Source organism: Haliaeetus leucocephalus, unplaced genomic scaffold (genome assembly GCF_000737465.1).
Source record: "Haliaeetus leucocephalus isolate CR32 unplaced genomic scaffold, Haliaeetus_leucocephalus-4.0 Scaffold120, whole genome shotgun sequence".
Lineage (NCBI taxonomy): Eukaryota > Metazoa > Chordata > Aves > Accipitriformes > Accipitridae > Haliaeetus > Haliaeetus leucocephalus.
In genome coordinates this window covers 2,523,037-2,547,677 of record NW_010972556.1, presented here as the reverse complement: position 1 = coordinate 2,547,677, position 24,641 = coordinate 2,523,037, and the positions used below count along the sequence as shown (strand labels likewise).

General features: G+C 34.9%; 1 protein-coding gene across 3 annotated transcripts in view; it reads right to left on the bottom strand.

The window, feature by feature from the left end:
- Positions 1-24,641, bottom strand: part of RICTOR (RPTOR independent companion of MTOR, complex 2) — an 84,968-nt gene that overhangs the window by 40,478 nt on the left and 19,849 nt on the right. For 2 of the 3 annotated variants that reach the window (XM_010585813.1, XM_010585815.1), the window contains 9 exons: positions 17,355-17,419; positions 11,644-11,775; positions 10,562-10,625; positions 6,126-6,252; positions 5,008-5,177; positions 4,691-4,758; positions 3,732-3,799; positions 1,160-1,242; positions 417-504 (listed from right to left, as the gene is read on the bottom strand). In XM_010585813.1, the coding sequence (XP_010584115.1) occupies positions 417-504; positions 1,160-1,242; positions 3,732-3,799; positions 4,691-4,758; positions 5,008-5,177; positions 6,126-6,252; positions 10,562-10,625; positions 11,644-11,775; positions 17,355-17,419 (865 nt within the window). Of the gene's footprint in view, positions 1-416; positions 505-1,159; positions 1,243-3,731; positions 3,800-4,690; positions 4,759-5,007; positions 5,178-6,125; positions 6,253-10,561; positions 10,626-11,643; positions 11,776-17,354; positions 17,420-24,641 lie in introns of those variants that run through there. The other variant, XM_010585814.1, reaches the window with a different exon arrangement.

The window sequence follows — 24,641 nt, the reverse complement described above, 5'->3', positions numbered from 1 at the left end:
AAAAAGAATACACTTGCCCCAGGAAAAAATAAAAGTCTGCTAAAGTGCAGTGGAGATTGCTAGCAACTACACAATATATAGAAAAGACTGTTCAAGAACTTTTCCGTAACATTCAACTAACACTTTTACATTACTAATACTTCTGACTCTTCAAATAAGTCTAATTTGTAGTAATGTGTTTACACAGTGTTTTGCATAAATGTTCCATTGTGCTCCACCACTGATCTTTTATCAAACTTACAACATTTAATGGTTGATAAAGAATTTTAAACAGGACTTCAGAGCACCTAATTAATTCAGTGATGAAACAGTTAATGCTGACATAATTTACAATATAAAGGAGGCAGTGAAGGGTTCAAATTTGTAGAAGAGCTTAATAGACAGAATTCTTATGTGAACTGCTACTAAATACTTACCTACACTGAGAAGTGCCTCAATAAATTCTTCTGCGATAACAGGAAGAGGAAGGCGAAATATATCATAGAGAACTTCAAGCAGACCTCGCTACCAAAAAAACCACAAAAGGAATTTTATAGATTTACAAAAATTGTCCTTTTGTTCACTATTAATGTTGAAGTTGGTATTTCTATAGAGAGCTAAAATTGGTGTATTTGTTTCAGTGTTTCTTTTTTAGATAACATGCTTATTTTCATAAACTGAAATCATGTGGAGAAGAGAAGGGAAGGGGCGTGTTTACTTCAGAACTGTGCCTTATTGTCACTATGAATTCTACAGAAGCTCAAGCTACTTGGATTACAGATTTTTAGAACAGTTACGGATGCCACCATCAACTTCTTTGTTTAATAGGTAATTGGGAATAAACTTTTTTTTCCATCTTGGATTCAGCTCTGGTTATTTGCTTTAAACTCATAACTGCAGCTACTGTGAACATGCTTTGACTTGTCACCAGAGTAAAAGTTATTTTATGTACTTTTCTCTCCTTCGTTCCCTCCTCTCAGATATAAAGGGTGTGCTGCCATTCTCACAGGAATGTTATGATGGAATTACAGACTTGAACTTGGGGGTCAAATAAACTCGAGGATAGTGGTTTCGTAACTGGAGTCTGTGTTTAAACCACTAAATTGTTAAAATGTTAAGAATATGTTAAGTAAAGCATCCATTATTATTCCTACATCAGTACTAAATATTTACCACCTACCCGTATTTCCATATTTGGTATACAGAGTACTCCAATAAGAGACTGAATCCCAGAATTTCCAGGTTTGCACAGGCTGATAATACCTAGGAACATTAAATACATAGTAATATTCCCTCAAACAGAAAAAGCATTAGACATTGTTAAATTTTATTTCCAGTTTGATTACAAGCACAGATGACAAAAATTACTAATCAAATATTTTTACCTTTATAATGTCATCTCCTTTCCAATCAATATTTAACAAAACTTTCTAATCACAAAACTCTTGTTCCTTCATTAAAAACTATAGTTACTTTTGTCCTTTCTACTGTGAACAGTATTTTTAAATTATCTGCAGAAACAATGTTTACTTGGAAGAAATGGCAGAAAAGACAAGACAAAATTGTCAATAAAGAATGAGTCTTAAACCTGAAAGATCTGCATCGTCTTGGTAGAACTATGAGAAGTTTCTCCATCAAAAGCTGTATCTTAACCTAACAGATTATTCAGTTCCTTTTAATTTCAGGCAAATTCTAAACAGCAAGTGTAAACATACTTGGAATAACATTCTCTGTGCATCATTTTAAACCACCTTTTCCTAAATGACCAGTGCTTGTCTTCAGAAGTTTCACCACATTGAAATGTGTTTGATTTAACTTTGCATAAAATCTCAGAGCCTCTTTTATAATTTTGTCCTTTTACTCTGTACTTCCACTCAATTAGTTCAATATTTCAATATTAATAGGGAAAACCTTCAAATTGTTTCTAAATGTTACAGAATACCACCTAAAGCTTACACTAATTTTCAGGCTCAATTTACATACAGTCTCTTCATTAAAAATGTGGCTGCAAAGACAATAACCTCACTCATTTCCTTGACCACTTCTCTTCATACTTCACAGAATTAAAACTTATGGAAACATGTTGTCCAGAAAACAAACAACTTTCTCCAAAATGCAACTTTAAGTCAGTAATAAGAATCCAGGTTTACATACTTTTTTGTCTTACATATCATAAATAAACCCAAACCATTATTCTTTAAAAATTACTATAAGATGAAAAATATCACTTACTCATCTATTTATTTTCACTAATACAAATTTAACTTTAATGACACGTGCTTTATATGAACGTGAAGAAAGTCCTCAATTTAAAAACTTCCATGTCACAGAAACTTAAGACACGCACATGTGGCCACAGACACACTAAGGGCATTTAAATATGTTCCACAGCGCACCTCACAGGCCTTTTCCAAGAGCATATAGTGGCCCAATTGCAATACAGGAATAGATTTGGGTACATGCAAGTCATTGCTCCATGCCCCAGTTTTATCTCTAAGGACATGATCACACATGAGAATAAAGGACATAGTAACCATCAGGTCTGAAGAATAACCCAGTCTGGAAAATAAGGAGAGAACAGTAGAACACAGCAGATGGTACAGACAGGCAAAAAACCCACCCCAAAAGCCAAAACAAAACCCAAGAACACCCTCAAGCCTGGTTTAGCTACATGCCCTTTGAGAAGACTGACATTATAAGGACATTTTTATACTAAAAACATTTAAGATTTTAGTCTCCAACATAACAACCAATATAAAAAAGGATAAGTGAGTAACAGTGAAAGTGCCATGGCAAGTAACATATTCCAGGACAATTGTTTCTTCAGTCACTTGAACTTTCAGGCATATGCTAATAGTTCTGAGTAAGGGAAGATGCACCAACACTCCTACCAGAAACTGCTTCCTAGAAATTTCAAAGTTGTCACAAACTTCCCAAGCTTCCTACCCAAACAAGTGAGAACACGTGAGAAACTTTTGACTGATACCTGGATATTAAATTAAGCTTAGTGATCATTTTCAGAACACAAAAAAAACCCAAAACAGTCTCACAATGAAAAAGGCTTTCTATACAGTCTGAATCTTTCCTAAGTATAGCCTGTAAAAATCCTACTCAAAATTTTGGTAAATGGCTGTATCAACTGATTTAGTTTATTTGCAAGACACCGTCTTAACTAAAAGAATGAGCAGTCCCTCATGAAAGAGGCAGTATCTTCATGTTAGATATTGTAATATTGCAGAGAAAGGATTTAGAAAGATGCGGAAACCTGCTTTTTTGATTTAGAAATGTCTTCTACATGAAAAATCCCAAACTATGCCCATCTGCAATTTCTCTTCAGCTATGGCACCTGGTAAAAGAAGGTGCTAATGAAACTATTCTGTTGGTATCTCTTCACATAGACAAAAATTTCTTATTTACAGTAGCAGAACCATGTCAAAGGCAAATTCTTCTGATATGTTATTTTCAACATCCTCTTACCCATCAAATGTCAAGAAGTACCATCAAGGTACAACTTACAAGGTATTCGGGGGGGGGAGGCAGAAAGCTGCATCTTGTCAGTAGTCAAACTATGTATGCATCCTCCAATTTTACAGTATCAAAACACATCTTAGTAGCATCGTAGAAAGGTATTGATAGAAATTAGACACAAAATGAGACAGATTCTGTGTTTAAACAAACGACTTTTATACTAGAAAGTAAAATTCCCCTTCTAATCATCCAGCTTCAAACAGGGAAAAAAAAAAAAATCTTACCTGCCCATGATCGAAATGCTGCCACTATTCCCATTTTACTAGCTAGGAACCGTGCTTCTCTGTCCTCTCTGTTATTAAAACAACAGATGACACAATACAGTTCATTACTATAAAACAAACAGTGTTACTAACATAGCAAGTAAAAAGTAGTTAACTGAGACTTTAGATGGGAACAAAACCCAGAATAAGAGAAGGCCTTTATGTGTGCATATATGCACGTATATGCATTTACACAATGTGTATACACACGCAAAAATTAGAATTTTTAAGTATTGTTACTTTTCCTTTTTCAGGGGAATTTCCATGGTAGGAGGATATCATCACAAACTAAACACTTATGTATGGCCAGATGAATCACTCTGCACCTCCACTGACAGTGAATCTACAGCAGGGACATGAAGAGTTGGACCTTATTCAGTTACCCAGACCTAAGCATCTAATGCCATGTGATAATTAAAAAAACTGAACAATTCAAGTTGGAAGCAATCTCAGGAGGTTTCTAGTCCAAAATCCTGCACAAAGATGTTGTCAGCTATCAGACCAGACCAGGTTATACTCAAGGCTTTATCCAGCTGGGTCTTAGAAACTCGCAAGGATGAAGGCTGCAGGACCTCTCCAGACAGCCTGTTCCAATTTCTCTCTGTTGTTTCTTGTCCTCCCACCTTTTACCACCATGAAGGGTGCTGGCTACATCTTCTTGATTACATCTTCATAGGTTTTAGAAAGGCTGTTATTCAGGGCAGGGTATCCCCCAGGCTTCTCTTCTCCAGGCTAAACAAGCCCTTTTAAATCTTAAACACTTAATATTATTTTTGGAAGTTGCATTCCAACCCACTGTATTCAACTTCAAGTAGTTTAGTATTAGGTCATTGCTTTTATTTTCACTTCAGAAAGAAAAACCGCTTAATTCCCATACCATCAACATAACTGGTAGCACAAGTAGCAGCACTAACACTTACTTGAGTTGTCCTTCTGCTGTGTCTGGATTATGCCTGTAGTGAAAATCTGTGTAAGGAGCTAAAATTCTCTAAACAAAAGAAAGACATGCATTACTTTCACATGAGAATACAGTTAAACAGGTCTTGTCCCTTCCTCAGTCCCACTCCAATCTGTCATGTTATTCCCGCTTTATAAATCATTATGCTCTTAGCCTAAAATGTTATATTTTAAAAATTTTGCTCACACACAGAGGGAAAAATCTGAGATTAAACTTAAACATTTTCATTAGTAATATAATGTTTAATTTCTGTCACTAAACAAGTAAAACTGAACCCACCTCTAATTCTACATCTGCTCGCACATACTGTCGAGTCTTTGGATGATTGATGAGATGCAAAACTGTAGTTATCAGAGCCTCATTTATTCGGCTTAGTTGACAATCAATCACATTTTTCAAGATGGTACTTAAACCACCCCGAAGAGCCACCACCTCAGGATTCTGAAGTGCTAAATAAAGAAAAACATGTCACTTCGGCCAGTGATAGGAAAGAAAACATTTCATGGCTTCCAATATAACAAACTTGCCTCTTTAGGACATGTAACTTCTTCTACCTGAACACTGCTGAGACACATATAAAGCTTTTAATGGAACTGACTGACATCAGCAACGTCAGAATTGAGATTTTGGATTAATTTATCATGAACAGTCAGTCAGTCACCATTGGCAGCAATTTCCCAATTTATTTCCAACCAAGTTTCCATACAGTAGCTTCCAGACTTCCCTGCAAAAAGATTTTGTGCTTCACTGGACTGACATGGATAAAATATTTATACAATATAAATGAGCAACAGATCATTTATTTCTTTAAAACAGAAGTTTGTATGTTGAAAACATTGCTGAAATTACTTCTTATTGATTTCAAAAAAACATATGTGGGTGCTGATTTTTAACAAGCATAGGAAGTTAGTATAAATCACTGTCCAGGTGGCCTTTACATGGACACAAATACTGACTTCCAGAAGCCACTGTGGAAATTATTAAAGGAGGATGTTTTGTAGTTCTCTGAACTCTTGTACATTTGTCAGCATCTCATGTATGGAATTCTCCCTACTTCCAATCCATTAGTTTTAGAAACATCAACTGCAGCAGAGAAACATTTTTAAGGTAAATCAAGAATTGGCAAGTCTTAAAGGAAAGAACAGCACCTGAAATCTTCAGGTACTTCATGTAAGAGACTTTGGTTTTAAGTTAAAGTGATTTTGGTTTATATCAAACTAATGACTAAAATCCATGAAACTGACCTTAAGAACATTTAACATCTAATTCATTATTAAACAAATATCCTTAATTATTTGAACACAATCTATTTAATACTAACCCACAGAAGAGAATCTCTTAGAAAACTGATGACAACCATGTCAAAATTTTTTTTAATTAGCTTTCAGTTATCTTACCTAGTTCACAGATAATGGCTATACACGCTCGAACCATTCTGTCTCTTTCTTGAAGACCATCGTTTCCAACTGCTATCAAAGAATTAGTAATAGAACTGGGGAACAATGAGGCATTCACAGTGATCATCTGCCAAAAATGAAAGAAAAAGCCCTCTGGTTTCTTCGCAATATTTCTCTAAATATACTCACAGATTCACCAGCATTCTGTTTCCTAGATACAACCAGACAGACCACTCCATCTATTACTTGGTTGTATCTGGTGAATCCTCAAAACTATTTCTTTTGTTCCTGAAATTCTTTGTTTGTCAATTTACTTTGCCATTCTCTTCCCACTTTAGTTTGGGGGTATTCTTTATATTTTGTATTATTTTATTGTAATAGGAAAGGGTTAAAGAAAGAACTACAGCTACCTTTTTCATATTTTTTCCAAGAATTCTTTACCAACAAAGAATGCTATCCAATGGCACAGAGTAGATTACAAACTCTTCTAGAAGATTCATTCATACTGCAGCAGATTCTTCAGTACCTATTCAACTGTTTAATTAGCCAGGACTAAAATCTCCTCTTTTGGAGAGAGATCCTTAGATTGCTGCAGACTACAAAAAAGGACAGTCAACAGAAGAAGCTGCTATAGTATCTAGAAGGCAACTGTCAGTAACACCCCTATATCCTCTTGCATAGTACCTGATCTTCCTAGAACTGCAGCCTAATTCAACTCCATCATAAATTATATAGCTATGGCACAAAAGACATACACACCTTAAACATATTAAACTGAAAAGCAGAGATGAAAACAAGACATGCATCCATTAATGAAGTCATTCTTCAATTAGAAAAAAGTTTGCAATAAATTTGAGACAGAATAAGAGAACAGATTTTAATAGCCAATGCTCATTTACACTACTGAAGAGGTCCCACACCATGGAAATCCTCAGCTGCTAGTTTACGACAATCAGAATTTAAACCAGATTAAGGAGCAAAACCCTGGGCACACATTAAAGGCAAAAACCCCCAGTCCAAAACAACCAACCCAACACCACCACTCCTGACCTTGCCCCAAACGAGGCTTTGACTACAAAGGTCGATTAGCTGTTTGTTCACGTTTTTTCATAGTTTGCAAAAATTAAATATACATATCCTCTATACTGTGGAACATGAACTTCACTAAACAGATGTCTTAGTAGCTTTTTATCTGTCTGACTGCTTGAAAAGGGAACAACATAATGTGTTATAGCACACTCAACCATGTCACATCATCTTCTACTAATAAATAGAAGTGAGATGTAAAAAATGACTCAATATCCATCAAATACCTAAAAACTTAAGGCTAGTTTTCCAGGGTTTTTTTTAATATCCATCTTGTTTCCAACAAAAGCAGGCTTATCTTCATTATTTTTCCAGAATTCTTTTATCCTATATTCATTTTACAGCTCCCTTGGATGTCTTATCCCGTTTGAACAAATATCTATTAGTTGTTTTACCTTCTTTGCAGAGGATGTTAAAATGACATCAACCATTATGACAAAAGTATTAGAACACTAAAGTTTATTTTTAAGTTGTGTTTTTGAGAAACTTCTTGTCATACATAGTGTTGTCACACACAAAACAGGAAGTTTTAAGATAGGACTCTAAAGAAAAAACAAACTCTTCCCCACCCATGTGGTCTCACTTTTACAAGGGCATAAAGTAACAAGAATTAGCAATAGAAAGGGAGTACCAATCCACTCTGCAAAGTTGTTAATGTTTTTTCCTACTGATATTGACAAGTACTTAGTGTGAGGACACAAGCAGCCTCTCAAGGCTGCTCTACTTCATTGTTTTCTTTGGTTTTAAGACATGAGAATGAAAGATTTCTTTCTTTTAATATTCAATTCCAAGTACATCAGAATAAATATAAACTTTTCATTTGCTTTCCTTCTGCTTTGGGTTTCAAAATGCAGTTCTAAAGACCAAGGACAGGTGATGCAAGGCTATTTACAAGCAGCTATGATGAAGTAAGTAACACAGACTATGAATTTGGTTTTTAAAGATTCCTCTAAAAAAGAAGAAGAAAGAAGGTGGTTCATATTGTACATAACACTGACTTCTGCTTTACAAGAAAATATTCTGCCTATTAAATTATAAAAAAAGTGGGTTTATTGACTTCTATTAGATGGAAAAATGCTTTCCAAAGCAACTTTATGCCATTATTTTCATGGCTGAAGACACTGCCAAATTGCAAAGCTCTTCCTAGGAAATGTAGAGGTGATTACCGTCAAAAGAGACGGCGAGCACTCAAAGCCTTCAAAAAAAAAATCAGAAACCAAGTTTAAAAATTGTAAAGTTGTTTTTCTTTTCTCTTCCTATATTTCTTTAACCTGCACTTTTTTTTTAAAAAAGTTTATCATTTAGTGCCTTTTATGAATTCATAAAACAGGATTAGTATTTTGTATTTTGTTCTTCTACCCTATGAAGAGAAGAAAGCAAGAGAATATTTTCAAGTTTTGTATCTACACTGTTCTTACACATGCATTTTTGCTATCAAAGATGAGGTTAAAGAATTGCATCCAGACTTTGAAGCTGAGAACAACAGTTCTACGATGCTGATAGAACCCAGTTCACTTCTTCCATGGTTCACAGTAAACTACCTCCTACACAAATGAATTATGTTTTATTTGTCATTCATTTTCCTCTTCTAGACCTTTATATAACTTTTTAGGAATCCTGTATCAAACCACTGAGTCTGAGATATTGAGGGAGATGAAGAGAGATGGGAAAAGGGCAAGAGCAGGGTAACAAAAAGACAGTGTGAAAATCCAGAATATGCCATTCAGGATGCGTGTTACTGTATTCCTTATAAGAGAGTTTCTCAAATACTAACTGCTCTAGGCCCATGAATGCTTAACTGATGCAGATCAGACAGAACACGAAAGAGGTACTAACTTTACTGGTAGCCAGGTCGGGTGGCTTTTTGTTTGTCTGACATTGTCTTTTAAGAAAAAAGGATGCTCTAGGTAGCAAAAGATGTTAGGAAACATCTTTCATCAACATAGTTCTCAGCATCAAAGAACCATGAGCATCTCTGTACAACATGTACATTCCATTCACAGCATCCTTGTACAACGATGGAGAAAAAAGTACTGGTGGTCAGCTATATGATTTTTTTAATGCTTATCTTTCAGGATCATTTTTCCCAACCAAACGAATGGATTTATTTCTCTTGCTTCCTCTTGTTTCTTTCAAGCAGGACAGAAGTTTTTGCTCAACTAGGAAATGCTCAAATAACCCCAGGAATAATGAGGACAAATTTCTGATCCAAATAAAACCAATTACAAATGTGTTTCCATTCTATTGCCTGATTTAAGTTATTCTGGCTCTACATTGAAGCTCTTTTCTTTTAAAGCAGATTAACAAAGAACTTTTACAGATTTCAACTTCCTCAAGGATCCATTTCTTTAAGGTGTTTTTTTGTTTGGTTGGTTTTGGGGGTGGTGTTTAAGCTTTAAAATGCTCTTTTTGGCACAATTGTTAATCAACCATATTGTCTCTTCTGTAAGACAGAAACCAAGTGAGGTCATTATAAGAAAAATAAATTGCACAAACTTCCATATTTTCAACCTATACATATATGTAAAAAAATACACATACACACAAAACAGATTGAAAACACACAGTGCTCCTGGGGAACCATTCTTCCAACTACTTCAAACTTTACTTAGGGCTTTGGTAGTTTTTCCTAAGATGCTCAGTAGAAGAATATAAACACGATAAAGAACAGTAAAGTCCAGTACAAAGGCAGAACACTGTGTTGCCTGAAAAAAATACCTTCAGTAGCTGTGTATGCCAATTTCTCTAGGATGAACTTGAAAATGCAGCTACCACAGCTTCAGACATCTCATATCCATGGGTACACAGTACAGTAACCACTGCAGACTAACTATGTCTTATGGTGTATCTAAGAAAGAACGATGGATAGCATCCTCTATGGATAAAGCAATAAGGCTAGAAGCATTCCTTCAACTTGACTATTCCAGTGATGGCAATTTGCCTCATTTCTCAAATGGCAGAAAACCTTCCATCCTTGATTCACAGATGATTAAACACACTATACAATAAAGTTAGATCATTAGATGAAACTTAATAATATGGTTCTTATACCCTTGGATTCATCATTTGATAATTTTTTCCCCAAATCTTGTTCAGTATGATCTCTATCAAAGGAAAATTAGCAGTGTTTTTCTAGCCCACTCAAGATTCTCAGTTTGAAGAGACTAAAATTGAAACAAGTCTCAGCACTGCCATTCCTTCTCTTTTGAATTATAAGCTATAATTTCTTCTCATACGGTAAAGTAAGGTAAGGTATTACAGAATGTGTGAAAAAACTGCTGATGGAGAAAACCAAGAGTCAGCACAACTGACTGGCATAGCTAATAAGACCATATATAGCTAGATTTTACCTTTCTGACTAATCGAAGTGCTTGTGTTCGTTCTACTTCATTACTCTGCTGTATGTCAATGCACCTAAAGTAAGTTAAAAAACACATTTTGTTTATAACAACACTAACTTTCACCTTAACTGGTAATATCTCATGTTAATATTTATGCAACTGAAAAAACAGAAGCAAGTATTATGACCGATTGTTTAAAAATTCTGCCTTTCAGCACACTCATTATGAATGGTCAATTAGCTTCAGTTTGTATTTTTTTCAGTTATCTTCATTATAATTAAATCACTGGAGCGTTCTCAAATATACAACATCAAGGCATAAGGGCTTCAACAAATATTTTCTGAGCTAGCTGCATTTGCCATTTCAAATGAGACTAAACAAAGTATTTGTAATGTTTCACATCAACATGTTTTGTGTGTGTTCTCAGATCAGAAAAGTCCTTTTGCTCCAACAAAATTAAACAGCACACTAAAACTGACTATGTGCATAAATAAACAGAAACATGCACATCTGTATCAGTATATTAAATCCAACAAGATTTTAACAGAGGAAGCACTAGAAATGTTAATATTTACATCTACTCATCATGCTGATCTTATTATCTCATTCTTAGTTTGCCCTTTAGTATTATTCTGTCATGTCATGGGTTATACTTAGACTACAAATTCTTGGGCATGAACTACTTTTTAGCCCTGACTTTGTCGTAGAGGCTCCAAAGCACTATGATAATAGAAATAATCAAAACAACTCCCATAAAACAACTTAAGACATGAAAATTACTGATGTTTCAACCTTCTATTAATACCACAGATTAATTTATGAGTAATGGCATTTATCACAGAAAACCAAATTTTTTTAGATTACTCACAGTACATCATATATTAGGATAGCATTTTATTTGGATTAGCTGGTGTGATGTATTATCCTTTTATTTTTAAAGGACATTATTCATATTGAAGAAAAACAGCTTTTATAAAACTATGTATGGAGAATGTAAGAGGATATGAAAATGCCTTTTCTCGCCTGTCTCAACTATGAAAAAAGTGATTTACAATTACACAATTTACAACAAGAAGGAAGAGTAAAATTACCTGGCTATCAAGTAATCCACTTTCAACTTTAGCACCTTCTGGAGAATACTGGAGTCTCGAATAAGATAGCGGAGGGCTCGCAATCCTGCTGCTCGCACCTCTTTTGCTTCATTTAGTAAAGCTAACCTCAGACTATAATGAAGAAAACAAGGGAGACAATTATTTAGCAGCAGGTAAATCTGACTTCACCATCTGACATGCAGCTACTACCTACCTACTCCTTTAAAATAAAAAGTCTGATTTTTAAAAAGAAATGGTCCGCATTAGTTTTCTGAGATATTCACCTCTATAGTCTAGAAGGCAAACCTCTACCCTGCCAGTAGATGTAGACAATGTATTAATCTGCAAAAGCCACAAACCATTCACCCCCCACAAAGAACAGCTTGTACATCCATTAAATGATACATGACCAAGACCTGTATACTACGACTTGTTATTTGATAGAACAGCTGAGCACAATATTAGTCCAAGAAAATTAACAGGTAGAGAGCATTGCTTCCTCTGCTAGAATGCCAACCTGTAAGCATGAGTCCTCAACACAATATCTTGACACTTAGAGACAAATTTGCACCGTAAGAATTGCATGTACCTCTCACTAAAGATGTTATTGCACCATGTTATGTTCACATAAAATATGAGAGTCATAACTTGAGCAGCCCCACACAGCACAGATTTCATTTTAACATATAACCAAAACATATTTCTCTTTAGACAGATTTTGAAAGCATTTTGCTTGCACTGAGGTGAGCTTTCCTAACAGAATTATCATCACAACTTAATTTCCTAAATTCACTAAGTAAAAAGAAAAGAGATACTGAAGGCCTCCAGAGATGCAGTTTCAAAGTATTAAGTGACACCCTGTCCTTTTCAAGGCCCTCAAAAGATTTGCCCCTTTTCCTTGACTACACAGCAAGGGAAAAACCCCCAACCTCCCAGTGACATGTTTTAGTAGGATTCTTTCAGCGGACATCTAAGAATGTAAATACTTCAGCCAGTGAGACTGAATTTCTGCCTACACAAATGGCTTTTTTTTTTTTTTTCTTTTCTTATTCTAGGATTACCATGCATGGTAACCAGCTACTCCAAGGCCAAAAATCTTCTGAATCTTTCTGGAGACTAACTGGCCTGTGTAAAAGTCACTGTAACAGGAACCTAATTCCAGGTGATATCTAGACAAAGTAGAAAGGCTAAAATACTATATGCAAATAAAGATGAACTGATTATTACTTTCAGCACCAAAAAGGGAATTACTTCAGGAAGACCATCTTTGCTGTAATATCAAATACAATTCTTCACATAAAGAGTGCCACTAATTGCCTTTATTTATTTACTTTAAGCTGAGCTAGAAGCCAGTAAGAAACAGATTCTCAACATTGTGAAGTTAAGAAAAATTCTTCCTCTAAAAAAAGCTGTACTAGAGGAGGATTTATTTCCAAAGTCATTCAAGAAAAGCAGACAAGAAACTCTTCGACTGTGCTGAGTAAACAATAGGTATTCTTTAGATGATGAATCATGCTTCATTTCTAGTTTTGCAGCTTTGCAGAGATGGAATTCTGAGGGATGAGCACTTAAGACTCAGTTCTACTCAATGGTATTTTTCTATGTGGACTTTAAATTGGTTTGGATATGCCAGTTTAAAACACTTCAGTAGAGTTTCTTTTTAGGGCAGAAGTTACCCATTACTCATGCAAATAGTGTTGTTGCTATCTGTGACATTTCTTACTAGGACAGCCAAATACTGAATCTGGATTTTTTTCCCCTCATCAAGTACATTACTTTTATATTTGCAAGGAAAACGCTTTTGAATAGTAGACCAAAACAATCTAAAGACAAAGTTTCTCAAAAGCAATCAATGCTTTGAAAGCTTGTTCTACAACTCATAAGAGGAAGATATTCTTAATCTGTAGACAGAAGTTAATTTAAGAATTGGCAATAATGAAACCACTACAAAGGACAACACTATCGTGAGATTCAACATACAAAAGCAGAAGGTATCAAAAAGGGATGTGTCGCTACCTTTAAATAGCAAGAACACAATGAAAACATACAGCTAGCTAGAAAGATATAGACCTAAAATAAAGGCCATAAAAATCCGTAAAGGTCCATTGAAAGTAACAACACAGAAGTGTACAACACTGAACAAAAATCTCTCCATTAAAAAAAAATGAACCAAAACCCCCAAACACCAGTCAATGACTGAACTGCAAAAACTTGAGAGAAACATGACTTTATAAAGACAATGAAGATATGCTTCAGCAGGCAGAAACAAAATATGTGGGAAAACCTATGTGCATGCATCTGTATGTGTCTACCTGTTCTGACTCCTCAGCTGTACCACAAGGAAAAAACTTGAAAAATTAAACCTGACCTACTGGAAAACCCAAGAGGAAAAGAAAGAATGAAGCAAATAAGAGACTGACAGAAGTATGTATGAAGAAAATGTTTGTTTCTGTCAAAGTCACTGCTTTAGAGATCTGCATGAAAATTCCTATCCTAATTTTATTATACAAAATACAAGTTAGACTAAGAAGTGAAAATGATGGAAGAACTGGAGGAAATCTATCAGTAAGTATTGTCAGCAACCCACCAAGATTCACATTTAAGTGTTTGGAAAGAATATTAACATGCACTATCTGCATATATTTGCTAGCACTGTATTATAAACAGTAGTGGCCAAGATGGAGAAAAGGTGATGAACAGGTCTATACAAAAAGGATTCTAAAGGGCATCCAGAGGACTGTTTATTATCTTAAAATAAAATCACCTTAAAATAAAACTGGTTAGCCATGTGAAGCACCCAGCATATTCTACTAATCTTTTGAAAGACTTGAAAAGACTTATTACAATAGTGTATAAAAAGGTGTAAAATGTTGCTGAAGATAGTATTAAGGGTTATAAAGAGATTATAGAGTGATGAAAAGGAGTCTCACAAATCAAGATCTGAAAAGATGAATTCAAAGAGCAGAGGTGAATGGAAGATTTTTATCCTGACAATTTTCTGTCCTGCTTTTTATCCAGGCTCACAATCTCCTTTTGTAGGCAGTACTTAGTATACAATTTTTGATTTGGAGGAGGCAGGGGGGCAGAGATACAGAGGACAACGTAGTTTATATTAATAAGAATAGGATGGGGTTATGAGAAACTTCAAGGGAACTTAAAAATTATCTGTATACATAGTTAACAACATGAATAAAATTCAAGATTGTTAGATATGACATAAAGCACATCAAGACAAACTGTTATAAACCCATAATGCACGATTCTAAAATAGCCATTGGATCAAGAAAATTATTTTGATACAAACGCTCCAAGTGTCTTTTTGGCACTTTCAGCCACAGATGCATCATGATTATGTAAGAGGAAAAGTAAGCACAATACCACTTGCCCCAGTATTTCAAGTGTCACTGCAGAAATGAAAATAACTTCCTAAGACAGCATTAAGGCTGATAAACATTAAGACTAATACAAGATCTGGAAGAACTAAGAAAGGATGGATAAGAATTCCTATTGCAGGGCCATTCTCACACCTTTTTCTAAGCATCTCATCCACATACTACAGAAAGAGATTTGTCCAAATCATGGTTGTCTGTTTGATCCAGCCAGGTAATTGTGAATATTCTGAATTTTGCTTTTACAGCCAAAGCCCCTTGGCACATTACTAAAAGACCTCAAAAGTTTGAGGCCTACAAACACTCCATTTTCTTCATTGCTCAAGGTTTCCTCTCATCTGTCAGTGGTATGCTGCTCTGGGAATCAGGAAGACCCACCTATACTGGGAGTGAATCACTAGCATCTCCATCTGCTGGCAGGAAGAAATTCTATTCAGGCACCTGGACTAACACAATTCTAAGAAGAGAACAGGTTCTGAAAAACAGATGTCCAACTTGAAAATAATAACAATTATTGCAGACTGCAACTGTCTTTGGTTTGGGTAAATGTTCTATCAAGGTTACTGACCCCCAAGCCTAGAACTTTATAGGAAGTCTGTAATTATTCTTGAAACCATTGATTCCCTTATAGTTTAATGCTTTAAGGTTAGCCATTCATACTTCACAAATGCAGAAAACTCACAAAGTATTTCTTGCATCCAAATAACTTTTCATGTTTTCAAAGAAAAACAAGTTTGTTCTGTAGAATAAAAATGTTTCCCTAAGGGATTCTAAGATAAAGTTGGTAACATCAGCAGAGCAAAATACAGAACTTGCATGTTATTTCTAAAGCCTACACCTGAAGGTCGTTTCTGAAATTAAAGAATTCAGTATTTGCAAGTTACTCAGAATGGCTGTATGCTGTATAGCAAAATAATCTGCAGAGTACTACTGCAGAATGGCTTTAACTCCGTAGAGCAAAATTAAGTTTACCTGAAAAAGCTTGTATTTCACAAAAACTATCCACCCTATAAATAATTCTGAAGAACCACCAATCAGCATGATTATGGTTGTTAAAATGTATTTGAGTTTGAAAATTATCTGTATAGCAGAATAACCTACATATATACATAAAAAATTTGCTTCTCATGTACACACACAGAGGAACCACTGGACTGACCAAAGTAATGACACCAACCAAAACCATTTTCCTGCTGTAGGTCTTATTTTTTTGAGAAGCCATTTTTGGCATTTTTCTAAGTAGGGGGCTATTTTTCTTCATGTGTCTGCTGAGAACAACATTTTTATCCCTTCCTTATCAATATCCATAATTGAGTTTAGATTAGCAGATCTTTCTGCAAACTTCTTCCTAAAAAACAAACACTAGTATTTGCACAACCCTTCAAGACTTGCATTTAAAAATATTTGGTGAAGAACACTGAATTTTGAAGTTATACTCTTAAGTGATGTTTAGTGCTATCATAAATCACTATAATGGATTACATAAATAAGATCAGAAGATAACCTATTAAAACTTACAGCAAAATATGCATTCACAAAAATATACTGACTTTTAAAATGTTTTTAGTTCTAGCAAGGAAAATCAGTTCTAGTCAAGAAAACAACTTAAAATATTTCCACAAGAAATTACATAAGTTTTCCCAACATTTTAATTAAAGAGTGACTAGTTTTTCTAAGCTTGCTTTCCTAAGTCAGATAACTAAATTGAAAGAACGAAAAATCATACTAAATACTAGATCTTAGCTGTTTCTGTCACCAATGCTGAGCCCCAGGACAAATTTACCAATGTCTGTGTAAAAACACAGAAGTTCTGGAAAATAGCATGTAGTTACTTTTGACTGTCAGAAATGGCAACAAAACACAGGAAAATTCTACTTGAAAGTACATACACAGGTCATTTTAGTAGCAGGGAAAGCAATGCTACGAAGACATATACACACACCAAATTAACAGAAAATGTTTGTCTTTAAATCCTGATTCTACATCAAGAGTATGCTCTAAGTTCTGTAGGTGCACATTTTTACTAAAAGTGCTTTCTGCAAGTACTGACATATTTAGAGGGGTTTTTTTACATCTGAGGAATATAATAAAGAAATCCACACCTTTCAATTTGGAGTTTTTTTCCCTTTCTTTGCCCAAAAGCAAATAAAGTATTTCTAATTTTACTCATTAAAATATTTGTAAGGTGTATGTTTGCATTATGAAATTTCAAACACATTAGAAATACAACATATTAGCTCAAAAGTACAAATAAACTTTATTTAATTGCACTTAGAACAATTAAAGTACCCTAGTATTGCTCTAGTGCTCCTTACTACTTACCATATTATGATGCTGTCATATGTAAAACCTAGCTTTTCTTCAGCATGACCAGTATTACAAAGAAGCTGAAAATAAAAGAAAACATCTATTACTTATAAGTCTTTAAAAATTACTATGTAAAACTGCAGATTTCTGGCAATGCTTTCAAAGAAACCTGAGGAATTTAATTCATGGCAAGGGGAAGCATACCAACTTCAGACTTCCCTGAGAATTTCTGCTGTCAGTATTCTGTTTCTATATATGCCAGATCTGCGGCCTCTCATACCAGAGAAAAGCTTGTACAATTGTGTAAGCTACCTACTGGTCAGTTTTTCAAGTCCAGATTGCTAGCTGGGCAATTGGTAACCTGAACAGAGATGAAAAAGACTGAAGTCAAAGTACATCTGCATTCAAAAAGACAGCTTTGGTGAGAGTTTTGAATCAAAGATTGACACTGATGGTCCACTGTCATGTTTTGCCACAGCAACACAGGCATAGAAAAACATCATCAGGCATTGCCAATGGTAAGTGTCCCATAAATGTCTGGCCTGCCATCGATTCCATAGAACTTGTACCTCAAAAATCAGTGCAAAGGTTGAATTTATGCACACAAGAAGACACCTATAAACTATTGTAAATTCTGAACATTTCAACCATATCTATCCATTTTAAACACAAGACTGAAGATTTACAAGTGCAGTTTTTACATCCAAAAGCAATCGCAAAGGAGCAATCTAGTGCGTTGCAACGTTTTAGCCTCTTGAGGAAAGGAAAACAGTCTCTTCTCTAAGAAAAGCTGATGCTGTTCTCCTTTGCTATAGCAGCAAAGAAATTGCTAGTAATCTCATTTACTACCCCTAGTTAAAATTATAAAATACTTCCATTACCACATCCAAATCCCAAAGCACTTTTCCAAGCACTTCTGAAAACTCAAGTGACTAACACTAATTGCAATAGCTTTGTATTTTGTCCTCTCTTTTCGAAACATGCATGTGTTGAGTTCTGAGCCAGCATGGTATTAACAGTTTGTCAGTGAGGAATTCAGGAAGTGTTTGTGCTAATTAGTGAATACCCCATGCTATGTTCTTTATACATATTTATTGCTAACAATAAGAAATTTATAATAAATGAAGTTAAGGCTACTGTAAGTTGAAATATTTGACAAGTTCCATGCTCCTGTTCTACTGTTCACCTCCACCTGAAAAAGCAGCATATTGCACAGAAACTCTTCTTTTAAGTAAACCCATTTTATTAGCAGGATGGTTTAAATTCAAACAATACTTACGTTTATGCTCAACAAGTACAAATTCTTCCAAGGAACACATTACATTTTGAGAAATTATTTTTCATATTGTGAGAAAAATGCATAGTGATAATGCTGAAATCTGAAGTTGTTAATGAAAGAGATTATTATATTGGCCTGGATCAGCTCCACATTTGGGCTCAAATAACCCAAGTTAATTGCAATATTTTGAGTTTTGCATTTTTCTTAACAGTGGCTATAACCAAAGATGATTATAAAGCATAAGGAAAATTATTATATAACCTGTTTTCCCCCACCTTTCAAATTTAAGTCATAATAAAACCAGACAATCAGTGCATTAACTGGTTATGACAGTATGTCACTTCCTAACATCAATCTATTTTTATGCCATGTTGTTGGACTGCCTAAGGCCACCACTGCTGCTTTAGCATTTCTATTGACATCTTATGAACTGTAAAAATTGGCTGGCAGAGTGTAAGCAAAACAGTGTGAGAAGATAGTGAGTAAAAACAGTTCATTGTTCAGTTTCAGACAAGTACATTAATAGTTGTTTAGGCTAATCGTTTATACATCTAAACCTTTTCCCATCATTCCACCCCAGACACAAATGAGAAATCCTAATTTAAACATAGCAGATTATCCTCAACAGTGTTTTTTCCTACTTTAAAAAAACCCCAGAATTATAATTCTTATGTAGGAAAAAACATTTCTGAGAAAGCTGCTATTGTATGCATTAGCGCATTTCTGAAGCAAGTCTTCTATCATTGCACTTACCATTGCTTTGCCTCTTGAGTGGTCCTGAGATGAAACTAAAGCAGATGACGTGTTCCAGGAACCCACCTAACTTGCTGCAACTGCTAAAGAACATTCAGTTCACTGGACCAACTCTAGTCTAGTTGTCAGTAACTACTCTTACCAAATACATATAGTCTGGTTATTAGCTCCTCAATACCAACTGTTTTCCTCTATATACATGCTGCCACTCTCACGAATGTAGAAAGAAACTTGACTGTATCTTGAAACTCATAGTCATGTAACCTGGCAATAGCTGTAACTTTCATCAAGTTTAACCATTGTGTCGATACACATTTCTAAATGTGCCAATAATTATTAAAGTGTTTGATGTCTGTGCATACACGTAAACTATTTCTCACAGAGAATGTACTGATAAAATTGGCTAAAAATGTAAATACAAGATTAGCTACTTTAGCTGTTAGTTTACTCTCACTCCAATGGGCCATCATTACTTGTGTAATAGCTCTCTTTGCAATGTATGCACAGTAGTGTGCTTACAGGATTTCTAGCTAAAAAAGAATTTAAAAGATGGACAGCAAGATCAGAATTCAAAATGTTTCAGTGATTTGAAAGGAGTGCCTAAACTCAGTGAGAAAATTCAATTAAATAAAAGGAATATCATATCCTTCACGGTAGCACACATTAATAGACACATAAAAACTGAAAGGAGTCCAGCTGAGAAATACAAGATATCCAGAAAATATTCAGAATGTTAAATACAAAAGCAAGTTTCAAAAAGAAAGCAAGATCTCTAAGTTACATCAAACTATAAGCTAAATGAGTTAATGTGACATCATAGCGTAAAAAAAAAAAAGGAATTTTTACCTTTGGAAACACTAAAATACTGTACAAGGTAGCTAGAAAATACACCCATGAAGGCCTAGCCATTGAGTTTATTTAGTCTAGCAAAAAAAGCCCTGGCAAAAGTAAGGCTGGATTGATATATGTTGGGGGGGGGGGGGCAGGCAGGGAAAAGTCATGGAAGCTGGTATAAAGAAGACACTGTTCAGCTGCTCTCAATGCTCTGAGTATTTGCTCAGTTATAAATGTCTGGTCTCATATATATTATAGGGAAAACTTTGCCACCTTCTTCTCACTTCACCTTCAAACAACATTAAGCAGGTCAATGATTCTGGCCCAAATGCAGTGATTTTTGTAGATAGCTGAATTCCTGACAAAGCCAAGTAACTGTCATATGTTTGATTGTAACATTTAGCAATTAACATGCATATCATTGTAGTACAAGTTTGTAAGCAGGCAGTACCAGAATACTAAAATCTGCTTTTGGCTATACATTGCTATGTTTCACTAAAATGGCAATGGATTATCATATCATGTAAATGCCTGGAATTATGCAAATATACTTTATATTTTTCCTATATATAGATAGATATAATATAAAAATGTATATACTTTATATATACACAATAATTTTATGTATGTCTATACATATACATACAGAGTATACTTCACTTGTTAAAATTGCCAATAAGTCACCTCTAAAATTCAAATTTTTTTATATAATAGGCAATGAATGGGAATAGCACAGACTCTTTGAGGGTATGATATAATATTAGGACAAAATGGTACTTACGCTAGGCCAGACAGTGACTAACTTACAAACCAGGTTTTTTTCATGTTTACTGTCAGCTATGAGTTTTTCATACTACTTGGATGAGTCATAGCAATACAAGTAACACATCAACATGTCTTGGAAACAGTAGCTCAAAACAACAAAACCACAGGAGGTCAACTGCATACAGAAGTTGAGTGCACACTGAGACCATTCAAATTTATTTTTAACAGGATAGCTACAGCAATTACTAGGTAAAAGTATGACATTATTCTATGCATCCAAAATGTAATTATGATACAGTAATTTTGGAAATACAGCTTGAACCATCACTGGTAATATTTATGAGGAGACTACTTAGTAGATCCTAGTCTTAAGAGAAGCCCCTACCGAAATTGCAGACTCTGGATTTAGACCCATGAGCTCTCCAGATTTGTTCTATAGTTGAATGCCCCTAAGCAGATGTTCTGTTCCTCTCTGCTACATACTTCATCATGAGATTTCAAGTTTTGGCCATAGTAGTTGAGCTACTTGGATGAATGTTACAGTCAGTCAATACTACATTAAAATTCTAGGATACTGGGGTTTTGCAAAGGACAGTTGAGACTCTTAAAATGACAGGCTATGAATCAGACAGAGACGGAATCCATGAAAGCCTCTATAGTCCCAAACTCAATCCATATCCCAGCGAAACTCAGCAGCATGGTCAAAAGCTAACAGATATGTAAAGCAGACTAAAGTAGAGCCTCATTAAATAATGACAGAATTAGTTTTGAGCAGATTGAAAATGCAGTTTTCCATAACACTGATGCTATTAAACCGATAAGTTTAAGCTAAGATTAGTTCACTTTCATTTTCTCCTTAAAGAAGCACCTTTCTTTTTGAACAAAAAATAGAAATCCCTATTAACAACATCTGTGGATCTTTTTTCCATTCATTATTTAAATACACTTTTAGATTTAAAAAGTTATAAAGGATCCCTCAGAAGCTAACACTGGGATAAACCTGTAATAAAGGATTCTAAATAAATATTGCAAATCCAAAAGATATTTTCCACTAGGTAAATGCAATTGTACAGTTCCTTCTGGTTTTCAGTAATTTATCACTTACTACTTCTCATGGGGGTGGGGAAAACCCCAAAGAAGTAACCATCATGTTCTGGTATTAATCAGCAGAAGTTGGGAAACTTCAAGATGCTTGCCTTATATAGCTGGCCATATAAATGAAAGATGAGTAATCCTACTCAGTTTACTGAAGCCAAAGGCACATACCGAGCTTGTGAACTGCTGTGGTGACTTAAAGTGTCGCTGACCATTTATCAGAGGTCAAATCCTCAGTTTTCAGGTCAAAATTCAGGTTAGCTTAAATAGCGATATAGGTGGTTTGAAAGGAACAAGAATATTTGTCTGATACAGTTTAGGCAGTACTTCATAAACATTCTTGCCCACAGAACTGCAGCTTCATTTATTAGGTGATGAGCAGCAGATGAGGAGAAAAATTTCCAAGTCTGCCACTACTGCAGTTCAGAACTAAACATACCTTTCCACAGCCTGAGTATCACCAGGCTGGGGATGCTAATTTCTTGGAGGAGAAGACTTACAGCACCTGTTGGGCAAGAACAACTCATATTCTGCAGCCAAAGAGCCAAGAACACAAAGGTTTTTACTCAGAAGTACTAGCTAAAATTTGATGAATTAAATGCAAGTTTTTGTAAAATATCATCTATACAGCATACTTTGCAGACTAAGTATGGATGCTGTGGGCACTTGAACATCACTAGTTAACACTTCTCTTGAAGGCAAAAACAAGTGAAAAGGGAGTCAAGCTTCATACGAAATATCTGCCTTATGGTATCACTCCTGCAGATAAAGTAACAAATCCTGTTGACTGCTGACTGCCATTATTTTAATAAATTTTATTTGAAATATTCAACTTGTGCATAAAATCCTGGAGTCTAGTTCAGTAATTTTAGAAGGGTGATTACTCTCCTTCTCATTAAATGAAATGGGGTAGGGGAACAAAGCCCACCTTAAAAATCTAGTCCTCATTCAAGGAAAGAAACCTGAACCTAATATACCTCAGATACCTTGAAACTTATATAAAGCTTAATGTCTACCATGATCTCTGTCAGGAAAGTCCACCTTAACTTACATTACTTATTTCCACATGAATACAAACGTTTTGCTTCCCCTGACCAAAAAAGAACAGCATTTCTTCCAAATGCGAGATTTGCCCCATCTTTGAAGGAAAAATCTGGGGCAGTGGGGAGCAACTTCTTAGATTGGTACTGACATTTTCTTTTAAGTATAGTAATATTCCTAGCAGGAGAGTTAAATTTTATAGATTTTTCTGCTGAATTATTTTATGAGAAATATGCTATAAAAAAAATTCACAGGTCCTTTCCCTGTCCATAGGACAAATATCCTAGATAACCAGTTGTCTTTCAAAAATGGACCATAAAATGCAAGAATTTACAAACAAATCAAGTTCGTCTTCAATATAATTTCAAGACAGGATACAAACAACCTCAGCTCTTAGCGTATCTATCTTGCCCACACTCCTATCTCACAAAAGGGGAACTCGGACTGTATCAATTCATGGTGGAAGACCAGAGTGCAAAAAGGAAATAAAACCATCTCCCCCCAAGCTCCAGGCTTTCACTCTTTTCACTGGAATGAAAAATGCAGAATTGTTCCAACCACAAGGCAGACAATACAATACAATTTGCAACTTTTATTCTATTTTCATAGCTGCATTTACAGTTTAAACAAAAATAGGAAGACTTTTCAAAACCAAATGTACAAGTTACACATTTATAAAGCAGGTAGTCCAGGGAGATGAATATAAGAACAAGTGCTAAATATTAAATAGAGTAGGATGATTCCCTTATAAAGGGTCACTCTAATTCAGGATCAAAACCAGGTTATGAACTACTGTCTCCGTCTTTAAAAGTCATATTTAATTTTACGAAGTTGCTTTCCACAAATTAATCATTTCTTGCCAGTTTTAAGTCCAGTTTAGAAAAACCTTCCTTGTGTTTTTGTAAGTATTTTCCATTTTTAACACCAGTTTAAGTATAAAGGACAAATTCTTCAAATATTCAATTATGGAATTATTCAAATTTTTCAAAGCTATCTTTTAAAAAGAATTGTGGGTTCATCCTTTAATTACAGTGTGCATATTTACTAGTTTACCACATTTAGAGCTGTTTAACATCTGATTTCAGTAGTAAAATCAACACTGTTTTAAGATCCATAGTTTCAAATATTGACTTTTCACTAGGAATCATGCATCTGCAAACCTAATCCAGATCTTTTAATTTTAAGGCAACTAGAGAATTTGGAAGCACTCACATTTGAAAGTTTCCAGATTAGCACAAAAAGGAAACATATCTATGTATCGGCCTTTTCTAGCAGAATAATGGCTTTCTTGGAACACAGTCTGGAATCTCAGTAAAAACAGTAGCATTTTGCCAATGGTGGATGTCTAACAAACACAAGACAATGACCCAAATGAAAGATTTCAGTATAAGTAAGTTCATTTCCTCAGTGAATGCTATGCACCTACATGTGCTCTGAACCAACTCAGAAAATGGGGCACTTACAGATTTATTATTAATGTGCTAGAAGACCAGTGTATTTGCTATTGTGATTTTGTTCTCAGTACTCACCCCCCC